This window comes from Amphiprion ocellaris, chromosome 21 (assembly GCF_022539595.1).
Source record: "Amphiprion ocellaris isolate individual 3 ecotype Okinawa chromosome 21, ASM2253959v1, whole genome shotgun sequence".
Lineage (NCBI taxonomy): Eukaryota > Metazoa > Chordata > Actinopteri > Pomacentridae > Amphiprion > Amphiprion ocellaris.
In genome coordinates, this window is record NC_072786.1 from 16106123 (window position 1) to 16119964 (window position 13842).

Below are 13842 nucleotides of genomic sequence, written 5' to 3' on the forward strand. Positions count from 1 at the left end.
GATGGGAGGCTGTGTTGGTTTTTGCTGCTTCACAGTTATGTTAGACTTTGGGCCTGAGATCCGGTTTAATGACAGCTGAATGACAGGTCTTGCAGTTAAAAGAAACTGTCAAATTATAACATGATATTACTGATATGGATGTACTTTACAGACATTAAAACATTCTTAAACTGAATCCTGAGCTACCATCAATAGAAATCAGCCTTTAATTTTCCACTTTATCAAGATGGTGAGATTACTTGTTGTGCTGAAGATCTGTTTTTTCCTCAGCTACTGTCTGCTCAGTGATAAACCACAAAATATAAACTTGGCCTGTCATAAACTGGGAGTCACTGCTTCTTCTTTTGCACTTTAGTTAACAGTCATTACACATGAAAAACAACAGCAGGATGGATTCAAATGGCGCTTACAGGATTTAAATTATATTATCCCCAACATATGTACAGAATCTGAACTGTGCGCAGGGCCAGTGTGGTTTGGCAAACATTTATTTGTGATGGCAGTGTAGGAAGACATCCACCCTCTGCAGCCATGCAGGCAGTGAGCTGGCTGAAATGAAAGGAGGCACTGACATCATGTGCAGTGTGAGGTCTTGGCAGGACGAGCAACACGGCCACAATATGATGAAAGGTCAGAGCAACAGCATAAATATTTGTTAGTTTGTAAAATGAAACATGTTTAGTTGGAAAAAGGATTATTATACTGTATAATATTCCGTTGTAACAGGTTTTTTGGGCTTAGAGGTAAGATAAGATGGAGAGAGTAGAGGAAGCTAGACAAAATGACCTGTGTGTACCAGTTATCTTCAAAAACTAACAATAAAGAGATGTGCATAATGTAGGATGCACATTTGCAAAACATGAACAGAAACAGCATGTGAAATACAGTAAATTCCATGTCAGTATAAAAGCGTCATTACTGAGCATGCAGAAACTTTTTACATTTTTCATATAAAAGTCTACAAAATATAGGTTCAGAAATGCAGTTCCCTTTCAGCCAGTAACCATTTGTAGAAGAACACAAGCTAAACATAATACAAATATGAAACATTTTCCACTGCTGGCATCTTTGACAACAAATAAATGATAATAAATGACTATTTGTAGATGATATTTCACTGCAGCGCTTCAGTAAAGTGTGATAATATCCTGACTACCATCCAGTTTACCCTCTTTGCCCGATTGAGAAGTAAATGCTAGCACAGTCTACGTCCAATAGGCGGCAGCAGAGTTGTATTTCTCCATCCGTGCACTTAGTGTGGTTTCACGTCCAAGTCAAGTGTTTAAAAACACTTTATTTGCTCTGTTCATGAGTTTGCCACACATATGGTCCAAGAGTCACATTACCAGGCTGGTCAGCATCTGGTCCCGTCTCTCCTGGATCAGCTCCATGGGTCAGAACGGTGCTTTTGATTGTAGTTCTGCAGCTCGATCTGGTCTTTGATCTGGTTTATCAGAATCTGAGACAACAGGATGCCAACCAGCTGCAAAACAAATGAACAAAAAGAAGGCTCAACATGTGGCTACAGTGGTTGGTCTGTTTTACATACACTACCGATCAAAAGTTTAGGCTCACTTAGAAATGTCTTTATTTTTTGAAAGAAAAGCATTTTTCCCAGTGAAGATAACATTAAATGAATCACAAATCCAGTCTAGACATTGTTAATGTGGTAAATGACTATTCTAGCTGGAAACAGCTGATTTTTAATGGAATATCTCCATAGGGGTACAGAGGAACATTTCCAGCAACCATCACTCCTGTGTTCTAATGCTGCATTGTGTTAGCTAATGGTGTTGAAAGGCTAACTGATGATTAGAAAACCCTTGTGCAATTATGTTAGCATAGTTGTCTGTTGTTGGCTGTCAGCTGGTCACCCTGGAGGAAGTGGTGGAGCAGAGGACCAAACTGCTGGCCATCATGGACAACACCTCCCACCCCCTCCATAAAACTGTGGACAATCTGTGGAACAGCCTCAGCAACAGACTGAAACAACCCCGCTGCTCCAGGGAACGGTACAGGAGGTCATTCCTCCCCACAGCAATAAGACTCTTGAATATGTCTGCTTCTGGCAGATCATAAAAGGACTCTATCACACTGCCTGCTGGACACTTTACATTCTAACGTCATTCATTCATTCATTCATTCATTCATTCATTCATTCATTCATTCATTCATTCATTCATTCATTCATTATCAGTAAACTTATCCGCATCTACTCATTTCCACATTCTGTTTATTTGCACATTTCTGTCACTCTTGTATATTCTTGTATATCTGATAACTTTTTCCTTTCTATGTTATATTTTCTATGCTCTTATTTTATGTTATGTTACCTTCACTTTATAACACTTAACACCTAATATTCTGTGTTGTCTTATTGTTTACCCCTTTGTTGAATACCCAGCTGCTGTAACAACTGAGTAATAAAGTCTGTCTAAATCTAAATCTAATCTAAGTCTAGCACTTGAATTAAAGTGTGAGCTTTCATGGAAAACATGGAATTGTCTGGGTGACCCCAAACTTTTGAATGGTAGCATACGTATGTGTGTGGTTTCAATCATGTTCTACCTGTGGTATCGCCAGTCCCAGTGCAATGCCTCCCAGTAAGAACAGGTTGCTGTGGATCCAGTTAACCAGTTTGTCTATGCAGCCGTTGGTGTGGATGTGGTTTCCAGCTTCAGCATACTCCAGTTGCTGCATCCCCTGACCACACATGGTGTTGATTACCACCTGCAAGCATGGACATAAACAGCTGAAATACATTAAAAAGGAACAAAAACTATCATAATGTTGTCAGCAGAGTGTCAAAATGAAGGAAACCTTGTCTTTGGACACGATGCAACAAGAAAAGGGAACAGAACAGCGCTCTCTGCTGGGGTTGTCGTCTTTGCAGCTGAAATACATGTTCTGGGACCAGTCAGTGTAGGTGATGCCACCACAGCAGTCAAACTGAGGGGACGGAAGAGGTCAGAAGAATCAGAATCGGAGGGAGTTTTACTGCTAAGTAGGTTTTGATGTGGTGTTGTGGTGGCTAACATTAAATGCTGACAAGTAGAAGCTTTTTAAAGAAGGATGAAAAGATTTTTTGCAGGTCAAATAAACAGTAAGTGTAACAGATCCAAATTATTATAAATAATAAGAAGTACCAGATATATGTACAGTGGGCAGGAATGTGCATCTTATTCATCTCAGAATGTGCAAAATTACACAGTATATGATGGAAACAACATGAGATGTGCAAAGGATAATGATAATCCTATTTAAAAAGCTGTGTTTACTGAAAGTGTCACTACAAAAATGTAGTTCAGGCTGCTATCATCCCTGATATTTATACTAAAAACTGATGACATAAATGCTGCATTTATGCTAAAACTTTACCTCTCTCTGACCAAAGTCAATGAGATTTTGCAGATCGATGTCATCTCGGTAGTGGACGATGGCCCTGTTGATCACCTCTGTCACTTTGTTCCGTGCCTTGAAAGAGTATTTAAAATGTTTTTTTTTTTTTTTAAAAACACACCATAAATTCCTAAATTATGAATTAACACCCTCATGCCATAAGCATATAAAATCATATTTACAATCCTGCTCGTGAGCAAATTCTAATGTTATATTGACAAGTTTATTAAAATTTTGCAAAAGTTATGGTCAGGTTACAGCAGAGGGCGCTTTTTGATATTTTTCAGAATCAAATTCCGCAAAATCTACTCAAGGAAAGAATCTACAAACACATTTAAAGGACCATCACAACCACAGTCATCAGTTATAACATGAGCAACTCCATATACTGTTGGGACTTACAGTGTTTTCAAAGTTTTACATAAGTTGGTTATTTAAAAAAAATCCTTTTTGAGACAGTTCTCATTTATACAGTAATGCTTTACAGACAATCCTTCATATTGCTTTGATCACCTTATCTGAGAAGATGAAGCCGAGGATCCCAGCAGCCAGCTGCAGGATGAAGATCAGTGTGAGGCAGACACAGAACTGGGAGCAGAAAAGAGAGGGATGGTTACCAGAGAGTAAAATTAATGTGTCTCCAAGAAGATTCAACTGTTACATCACTTGGAAAAAATCTGCAGAAAAAGCTAAACACTTAAGAACAACTAAACTAGGACTTGTAATAGAAAGTAAAAAGCTAGTAACAGGAAAGATTTTTTGACTACTTTAGGTCATTATTTGCTGCTTTTGAGAGGGAAATTTTGCATGAAATGTCATTATAAACATTTAAAATTATACATACATTACGTTCAAAAGTTTGGAGTCACCCAGACAATTTCAAAACTCACACTTTTATTCATGTGCTAACATATTTGCTCGAGAGTTTCTAATCATCAGTTAGCCTTTCAACACCATTAGCTAACACAATGTAGCATTAGAACACAGGAGTGATGGTTGCTGGAAATGTTCCTCTGTACCCCTATGGAGATATTCCATTAAAGATTTGCAGCTAGAATAGTCATCTACCACATTAACAATGTCTAGACTGTAATTCTGATGAATTTAATGCTATCTTCAATGGAAAAAAAAACAAGATTTTCTTTCAAAAACAAGGACATTTCTAAATGATCTCAAACTTTTGAATGGTAGCATACGTGTAGCAGCCCTATTTTTATTTAGCTAATAATAAAATCCTGTAGAGATAATCTGGTTCTTTTGGCATAAATATGACCTCTACAGCTTGTTATAAAGCACATGTCTGCATTAAATAAAACATTAAAGTCCGCTCACTGTCTGCAGGAGGCAGATGTTTTCTCGTAAGGAGCCCACACAGCCGCAGAAGGTGATGATGAACATGAGGACCCCCACGACCATCAGCATTATAGCCGGATCCACCGACAGACAAGCCAGAGCTGTTTCTGAGGCAGACAAGAAGAAAAGACAGGTTGATGTAAACAGAAAAACTCTTGGGAGTGTTATTCTTCTTGTAAGAAGATTATGAAATTCTGGTTTCAAGCATCTTTTCTAGGTTATTATATGATAAACACATTTACAAAGTCATGGTTTTCTTGTGAACAGTTTGACTAATGAAGCTTTATGGATGCAAAAGCACAGTCTTGGCATGTGATCAGACCTTCTGTGTCACACTAAATATGAAAAAAAAAACCAGTAAAAGAGGCTCAATTACCTGCATGTTTCATCATGCGAGCGTACACTCCGATGGACACCATCACCAGTGAGATTATCTGAGGAGAACATACAAAGAGAAGGTGAAAAACCACTACTTCTGTGTTCCTACTTGTCCAGGGAGTGGCTCCATTTACCACAACTCCTGACTACAATAATATGAAAGATGTGCAGGAGGGATACATGAGTCACAGATAAGGCTGTGGAAAAATTTGCCAAAACTGCACTCGGAGCACTGACTTAAATGGCACAATCACAACATTGTTCATTAAGATTCAATCATTTGGATTTAAAAGTTCCTCCTGCTTCCATTTGAATAAATCAACCTGACAGCAATGTGTTCCCTTCCCTTAAATAATGAAGCCCCTTTTCACTCAGCACTCCTCTGCCGGTCTCAATAGAATAATAGCGAGCCCTCAGAAATACTCTTCCCACCTGAAAGCAGTGGATCCAGTTACCACAGACAGTTTGGAGGGCAAAGCTAGAGTTGTCTTTTTGTCAAGGTTTAGTTTCACAGCGAATAAACCCGACGTGACACCTGAAGCAGAACATTTTGTTGGCGTTTCATGTTAAACTAGACAGTTAATAATCACATCACCAGTCCACCATTTGTTTTAACCACCTGGATTATCACAAAAATGGGACATTCTGTAAATAATCTGAATATTCTATACTGTAAAAGAGCAACAAACTGGGAGTGATTTTTGGTGTGTCGGCGCATACTGTACCCCGAGGCAACAGAAATGACAACAACACATTCCACGATGAAGAGTTTCAAGTTTTTACACAGCCTTCACCTGTTTCTACACGGCTGCAAAACACTCACTCACACATACAGGTTTGTTTAAAGAAACTGCTGGAAATGCGGAAGTAAATGCATGAAAAAAACCTCCCTGAACGTGATCACATTTCAGATTTTATCATATAAAGAAGCACACCTAGACAAAAACAAACTGTCAGCTCTTGCTTTCAGGAAGTTAAACCTCAACCACATACGGGCAAAAAAACCTTTGCACTGCTTTAAACCTTAGCAATTCAAATCTGCAGCAACAAAAAACTGTAAGAAATCCCCTTATGTTACAGTCAGCTGACACTAAAAGCCTACTGCTGAGCTTTGCTGTTAACCTAATTTGTCATTCAAATGAGCACAATTATTAACATCTCATTGTGGAAGTGTCAGTAAATCTGCCTCGCATGGCCTCATCAGCACATGAATTTATGAAAAGTTGTGTTTCTTGGCAAAATGAGTGTTTCAGGAAAGGAAATAACAGTAAATAGCGGTCGAAACCAACTACAAAATGCTGTTTGTTAGTTACTGAGAGGACGACAGTACCGGTACGTTTGTGCTTTGAGCCGGGCCTAAAGTTGCAAAACAAAACTCTAATGAAACATATCTGATTTGCAAATTAAATACAAAACTTGGTCACTATCTGTTAACTTCACACCTGGTTTAGGTGTTTGTTAATTTCCGTTCTCTTCTTTCCTGAGAACAGTTTCACTCAGTCAAGTTAAAGAACAACCAAGTCAAACAAAGCAGGAGGTGCTGTAGGCTGTAGGTTAAATAAACAGAAGTAATACAAGTCTGGTATGAGTGGAAGAACTGAAATCAGAAGAAAACTGTCTTTAAACGGATCATTTGCCATTAAAACACGCTTTAAAGTGAGCAACTCTGTCTTGTCAACGATTAACCTGAACAGAAAGTAGCAGCTTTTATCTTTATCATTCAGTACTGAGTCCAGTAGCACAGGAACACTCACCCAGAATATAAAGTTAAATACGAACAGCAGGTACTTCACAACTGGACTGACAAATGTGAACTCCTCGTCACGTCCAGCTGCGCCTCTGCGTCTTCTTGCCATGGCGACGGACGGCAGCGCGTCTTATCCACGTTTGCGCGCAAAAGTGCAACAAGAAGCTGAAGAAACGCGAAAGTCAAGGCAGAGACTCGTCAGCATGATGGGGATGATGGTGCCGAGCAGCAGCTGGTTTTTCTGTCAGATCTACAGTAGCAGTGAGGAGCTGCTGGAGCTCCTACTGACTGAGTGGGTGAGTAGAAACTGGGTGGTGACATTCAGTCTCACGTTGATCATATGATCCAACCTGCAACTCAGCAGCAGCTCCTCAACTTAAAGAACCTCATGACTGACCAGGTGGGTGAGAAGAAACAGTTGGGGGGTCTTTTTTTTATAATTAGGTGAAAGATTTGATTATGAAGTTGTCGTAGTTTCTCTTAAACCTCAAGGATGTGTAGATGTTGAAGAAAACGTCCATTGACACTGTTACTTTTATAATATAATTTATTACTTGAAAAGGACAGCATCTGAACAGGCACCATGGTCTGCCTGTGGAGAGTTTCCCAGCCAATATGAAAATCCCACTTGAACAAAGGGCTGGTGGTCATTTTATACCCTCTGGTAAAGGATCGAATTACAGCATCTGGTTTACATCCCTACTCAAGAACAACTCCTCCTCAGACAAAAACCCCCTACTCTGCACATTCCTAAGGGTCACAGGTCAGCTATAGGTTAACAGTGGACCCCAAGGTCAACACAACATAGGATTTCTTGAGCAGAAACACATACCTCAATACTTACTGCCTCCTGTTAGTTAACAGGTCACTTTATGGTCAACAACTATCAGAACTCATATCAGATCAGATACTACATATTTCCCCCCTTCGAGACATTTGTCTCGCTAATTATCGTAATATTGAGTACATAAGAGTCACATTGAAAATGTTTATGACATTTCGTCTGTCCATGCTAATCATGGCACAAGCTCAGCAACATAGTAAATTTATGGAGTGTGAGAGCGAAAAACCTGCCAGGCAGCTATCTTTCCCAAATTATCCATCAAACAATCAAGACAGGAAAATTCTCCCACGGTCCCTCTGCCTAGGCGACCACATATGGTACTCCAAGCCAATCAGAAAAGAGGTTCAAAGGAATCTGTGAAACAAGTGAAAGCAAATACATTTGGGAGTCACAGAAATAAAACTCAAAAAGTGTCCAAAGTCAGGCTGGTCGACCCATCGTACCCTTCAGTGGACCTCTTCCTGCCTAACATCACTGTCCCTAAACAATCGAAAAAAACAAAACACCTGAGATCCCAATGTACTCACCTCCTAAGAGAAAACATCCCCTTTTCATAAACAACTCACATCCATCATAGAGTTATAGAAACCCCCTAAACTAAACATACTAGCATTATCACAATTCAAATATTTCCCCTATGTAGGAAAATGTAAGCAAGAGTAAACCTCTCATAATAAAACAGATCATACATGATGAAACAGCATCCAATCCTGTAAGCATACATGAAAACACATCAATATATCAAACTGTCGCTCTTCAGCATCTTCTGATGTCGTAGTATGCCACTGCAGTGTCCTCATTCAGGATACTCCCTCCTTTCTCATTGTCCATTCCATTGTCCACATGTGAACATCTGAATCCACTTGGCTGCAGGAATCTCTGCACCACAGCCACTCTCAGTGTTCTAGGAAGAAACAAATCATCCACCAGTATCTTGCAACCAACAACATCATACATAGGACATCTTGCAGTCCCCCCTTTGATCAAACTAAATCCCCTTAAGGTTTGGACATCTCTATTTTAAGTGACACCCCAACATCAAACTTAACAACCAACTTAACAAAAACTTAGCAACAACTTAGCAACGGACTGAGTATCCAAGTCATCTTCCAATATGTATTGCAAATATGAGAACTATGTAATGTCTCCACACTTAGTGGAACACTGAAAAATCAGGCACTATACCCTCAAATCATATATCATACAATAAGAATCCACTGGCTGTTTCACTCACTGTAGATGTATGTTGCTCTCAGGAGTCAGACTCACTTCTCTATAACCACTAGTCACTACAAGCCTCTCTCCTAGATTCCTCCAGCTGCATCTGATGTAGTTTCCTAAGCATCTCCTCGTCCTGCTGTTTCTGAGCACGCTCCTTCTTCCTGTGTAGCTCCACCAGATGAGCCACATGATCTGTGTAGGCAGCTCTCATCATGCTCCCCAGAGAAACCACTTCTGCCAGTCTACTCCTCACTGGTAGGGCAACCCCCTCTGTATTTTACCTCGCAGAATCAACTTCTCCATCTGGTTCACATCTGGATCATTTCCTGTGACATTTCTCCACATCTGATGAGCCCTGGACACATAGGCCCTCGGATTCTCCTCTGAACCCAGTGGCTCAACCAAAATATTATCAGGATGTATGTTCGTTGGGAACGTATCCCTCAGTGCTCTCCACATCCTACCCCTACTTGCAGCAAAGAGATCTGCATCATTCACTTCAGTTGCCACATATCTGTTAAGACCCACCTGTTGTAGGATCTCCTCCATCGCAGGAAGTCCCAGGAGACTAGCTAAGAGTCGCTTAATGTCTCCCCTGGCAGGTTGTGTTCCCACTAGGACCTCCTCAAGCTTCAAAATCCAAGGATATGCCCCATCATAAAGAGTCTGCAACTGCTCAAGTATATCTGACACATCAGTATTCTGCCAAGGCTTGTATTCCAGATTCTGGCCTCTAACAACCACTGGACACATCCTATCTGACACCTTTCCTTTCCTACTCTCAACTTCTCTTAAAACCCACTGTCTCTCACTCTCAGAATCTCCATCACTGTCTCCATCCTCACTCTCATCAGTCTCCTTCTCTCCTAGACCTCCTCTCTGCACTCTCTCATCACCTCTCTTCTCTGCTTTAGCCAAAATCCTTCCCACTACTGGCTCATATCCTCCAACAGCCTCATCTCTGATGCAACAGTCACCCCACTTTCTAAGCACTGGGAGCTGAGGATAAACAGCAGCAAACTTCACCTCCTTCTCCTTGGGTGAGGGCTTCTTCATCGAAGCCACATGTGAGAAAGGTGCATCAACCTTCTCCACTAGCTGCTCTGCTGCCTCGACCTTCTGCTCTCTCCTTTCCTTCACAGCCTTCAACAACTTCTGTCCTTCATTTCCAAACAACTTCAGCATACCCAGCTCCATCCGTCTCTTCTCCATGCGTCTCTGTCCTTTCTTCCCTTTCTTCTGGCCTGCTTTATGGGTGGACACCAGCACCTGCATCGTCTCTATCACATCAGGATTGAGAGTCCCCTCTACCGGCCAAGGTCGGTCGACATCAGGCCATCGCTTGCTCCACTTCCACGACATCTCTGCAATACCTTCAACAAGCAGATTGCTCCTTTGGACTACATCAACCGGCGTAATCACTCTCCTAACTTCACAGTCCATCTTTGACATCATCCACTCAACAGCCTCTAAGCCAAAGCAACCTCTCCACAAATGTTCAACAATCATCTCAATCACTAATGATCTACTAATCACTTAAATGCCTCAGATGGTCAGTCTGTTGCCAAGCTTCCTCTCCAATAAGTGAAACATCCCCTGTATATATACAGATGTGCTTCATCAACCCCAAACTAAAGGAAACACCGTGGACCGATATGTGAACAAACTAAATGTGTCCCCAATATCAGAAATAAACATATATGTGTGCATAAGCAAAATAACATCAAAAACAGTTTGTGGATAAAATCACACTAGCCTTGATGACGTCAGACACCAGAGCCACACATGCTGTCATCCGCAAAGCTTCAGCTCCTGTAGAGCACCATCAGCTGTCCTCTCATCTGTCCTCTTGGAGGATCGGAATTCAGACGCATTCCATCTCCTCCGTCTCCTCCACAATTCTCACACATCACAGTCGAACATTGGAAAAACAAAACAAAGGGTTAATGTCATATGATCACCATCAATCTTCCACATCACCCCAAAAACCACTCATTGCAATTCGCACTCATCTCCCCATCAACATTTAAATCATTCAATTGTCCCCCAACTAATATCTTCCCTCAAGAGTCTCTACTTCTCCTCAGACTCAGCAAAGGCTCCCCTATATTCATCAGATGTATACACATCCACCCTAAGGCTCAGATATATATTATCAATTCACAATAGTCCTCTCATAAGGCTCATATGGATTCAGCAACTTCATTAACGTCCCCCCTGCAGAAGGGATCATAGGTATTCAACACTGAGGAGGCAACAACCTCTCTATATATCTATCTACTTAATAAGAAATCTATCCTATATATATATATCTATCTATATCAGCTACAAAAGTCGACTCAATCAGAAATATCCCCTATATTCATCTATGTATTCATTATCTGTTTCATTTTGGCCAAATTTCTCCCCAACAAACAGCACAGGGACCTGCCCCATGTCAGAGATCTCCCACACACACAGAGACAGACACAGACAGAGCAGGGAGGAGGGGCTGGGACGGCCAGACCCAGACCCAGACTCACAAGCGCAGTCAACATTCATACAAATCCTAAAGCATGCTTAAGCCGCTCCTTCAACTTTCTCTCTCTCTTATCATCTAAATTTGTGCTACCTTGAGGCGTAAATATTCAATCGAAAAGCTGCTTCGTTTACAGTACGTCTACTTATAAATCGAGTGGGAACTTCATCTACGACTGAATTAAAACTTACACCCCCAGTTCAATGAACTGACCCATTACATGTAGGCTATTCACATAACAGGGTTTGTGGCCAGAGCTACCTGCCTCCCAGAGGGCTTTGTCCAAATCTGCGGCTTCCCTTGTCATCCTCATTCCTCTTCTTCTCAAACTCGATTTCTTCTAGGCCTCTCTTCTCTCCTCTTCACTTAGTCTCTCTTCATCTCATCTCTTCCTCTCTATATTTTCACTTTGCCAATTGACCTCTGGGCCCCACAGGTAAAATCCACTCTGTCCTCTTCTTTTCTAAATGCCAATTCAACTACTCAAAAGCCAACTTTCACTTAAAGCATCTAATTTACACATGTCTTACCCTTAACAAGATTCAGGCCTGTCTCATTAAACTTGCATGGTTATTTAGCTTGCTCCATCGTTACTAGTTCTGCTATTCTACATTTACCTCTTCAACTTCAACATTTCAACTTCTATTTCTCTTCTCTACTCTATTGCTGCAGCATCATCTCTCTTCACTTCTAAACTCTCTCTCTCTATACTTTTCCTCTCTTAAACTCAATAAACTCCTTTTCTTGTAACTCAACTTTTATCTATGAATAAACCCCCCAATTTAGACCAAACGCTATCCTAAACCTCAACACATCCTGGCATATGCACACATGATCCTTTACAGTGCAGCCAAACACCCCCAGCTTCCACGCACCAACCAACACCCCACATTGTGTGAGAAACATACTCACTCTTCTCTCTCTGACCGGTCCTTTCTCTCTCTCCTTCTCTGAAACGGTGGAAAAGTGCGCTGGAGCTGTCGGTGACCTCAAAGGAGACCACAAACTGATCCCATCCTCGTCGCCACTTTTTGTCGTAGTTTCTCTTAAACCTCAAGGATGTGTAGATGTTGAAGAAAACGTCCATTGACACTGTTACTTTTATAATATAATTTATTACTTGAAAAGGACAGCATCTGAACAGGCACCATGGTCTGCCTGTGGAGAGTTTCCCAGCCAATATGAAAATCCCACTTGAACAAAGGGCTGGTGGTCATTTTATACCCTCTGGTAAAGGATCGAATTACAGCATCTGGTTTACATCCCTACTCAAGAACAACTCCTCCTCAGACAAAAACCCCCTACTCTGCACATTCCTAAGGGTCACAGGTCAGCTATAGGTTAACAGTGGACCCCAAGGTCAACACAACATAGGATTTCTTGAGCAGAAACACATACCTCAATACTTACTGCCTCCTGTTAGTTAACAGGTCACTTTATGGTCAACAACTATCAGAACTCATATCAGATCAGATACTACAAAGTATTTCAGAATAACAGCATATTCCAATATATACAATATAATTTAGATATATAAGCTACATATACACTACTGCAGTTTACAATCATGGTACATCAGCAACAGAATATGTTGTTTTGCATGTGTTTTAGGCAGTTTTTTTTGGTATTCGCTTTGTCAGAAGTAGAGTTTCACTTTAGTTTCGCTTCAGTTTGAATGTAAATAAGTAAATATCCCTCCTATATGTTTAGTATTATTATGCACTGTACCCCCCCCACACACACACACACACACATTTTTTGTATAGTAAATTCCAACAATTTTGCATCCTTTTTGTAAATACCAGCATTTATAGCACCTTTTTTCTTAAAGTGCATGTTCTTTTGTACATTGGCTTCCTTATCTTTCTTGAATGTAACATGTATGAGGTACTGGATATCTTGAATTTCCCCATCTATCTATCTATCTATCTATCTATCTATCTATCTATCTATCTATCTATCTATCTATCTATCTATCTATCTATCTATCTATCTATCTATCTATCCATCCATCCATCCATCCATCCATCCATCCATCCATCCATCCATCCATCCATCCATCCATCCATCCATCCATCCATCCATCCATCCATCTATCTATCTATCGTGTTTTCCCATTTAAATCTCAGCAAAGAACCCTGTTTGGGTCCCATCATGTAGGGACACCAAGGGCTGAAAATAATAAATTAAGATAATATAAGTTAAGATAATCTAATTTATTATAAGATAAGATAAGATGAGATAACATAATCTAAGATAAGAAGTGTTACAGCAGAAAAGGGGACAGTTAAAAAATATAGGGACATTGGCAGAAAAAAAGGGAAAAAGATATAAATATTACTGATAATGTACAGATCTTTCTATATGTAGAAATTCTGATTT

General features: G+C 40.4%; 1 protein-coding gene across 1 annotated transcript; it reads right to left on the reverse strand.

Moving 5' to 3' along the window:
- Positions 1–467: 467 nt before the first annotated feature.
- tspan33a (tetraspanin 33a) lies at positions 468–7187 on the reverse strand. Its single transcript, XM_023274633.3, has 8 exons — positions 6885–7187; positions 5129–5186; positions 4732–4859; positions 3913–3987; positions 3379–3474; positions 2821–2949; positions 2569–2730; positions 468–1483 (listed from the first exon to the last, which is right to left on the reverse strand). The coding sequence occupies exons 1-8, from the start codon at positions 6984–6986 to the stop codon at positions 1382–1384; spliced, it is 852 nt and encodes a 283-aa protein (XP_023130401.1). The 5' UTR covers positions 6987–7187; the 3' UTR covers positions 468–1381.
- Between the last annotated feature and the right edge of the window lie 6655 nt (positions 7188–13842).

Bases quoted from the DNA above. Each gene is read 5' to 3' on its own strand.
- tspan33a (XM_023274633.3), bottom strand. From the start codon at position 6,986: ATGGCAAGAAGACGCAGAGGCGCAGCTGGACGTGACGAGGAGTTCACA. The intron at 5,187-6,884 runs GTGAGTGTTCCT...TGTTCTCCTCAG, and splicing joins TATTTAACTTTATATTCTGG to ATAATCTCACTGGTGATGGT. The intron at 3,475-3,912 runs GTGATCAAAGCA...TACTCTTTCAAG, and splicing joins GCTTCATCTTCTCAGATAAG to GCACGGAACAAAGTGACAGA.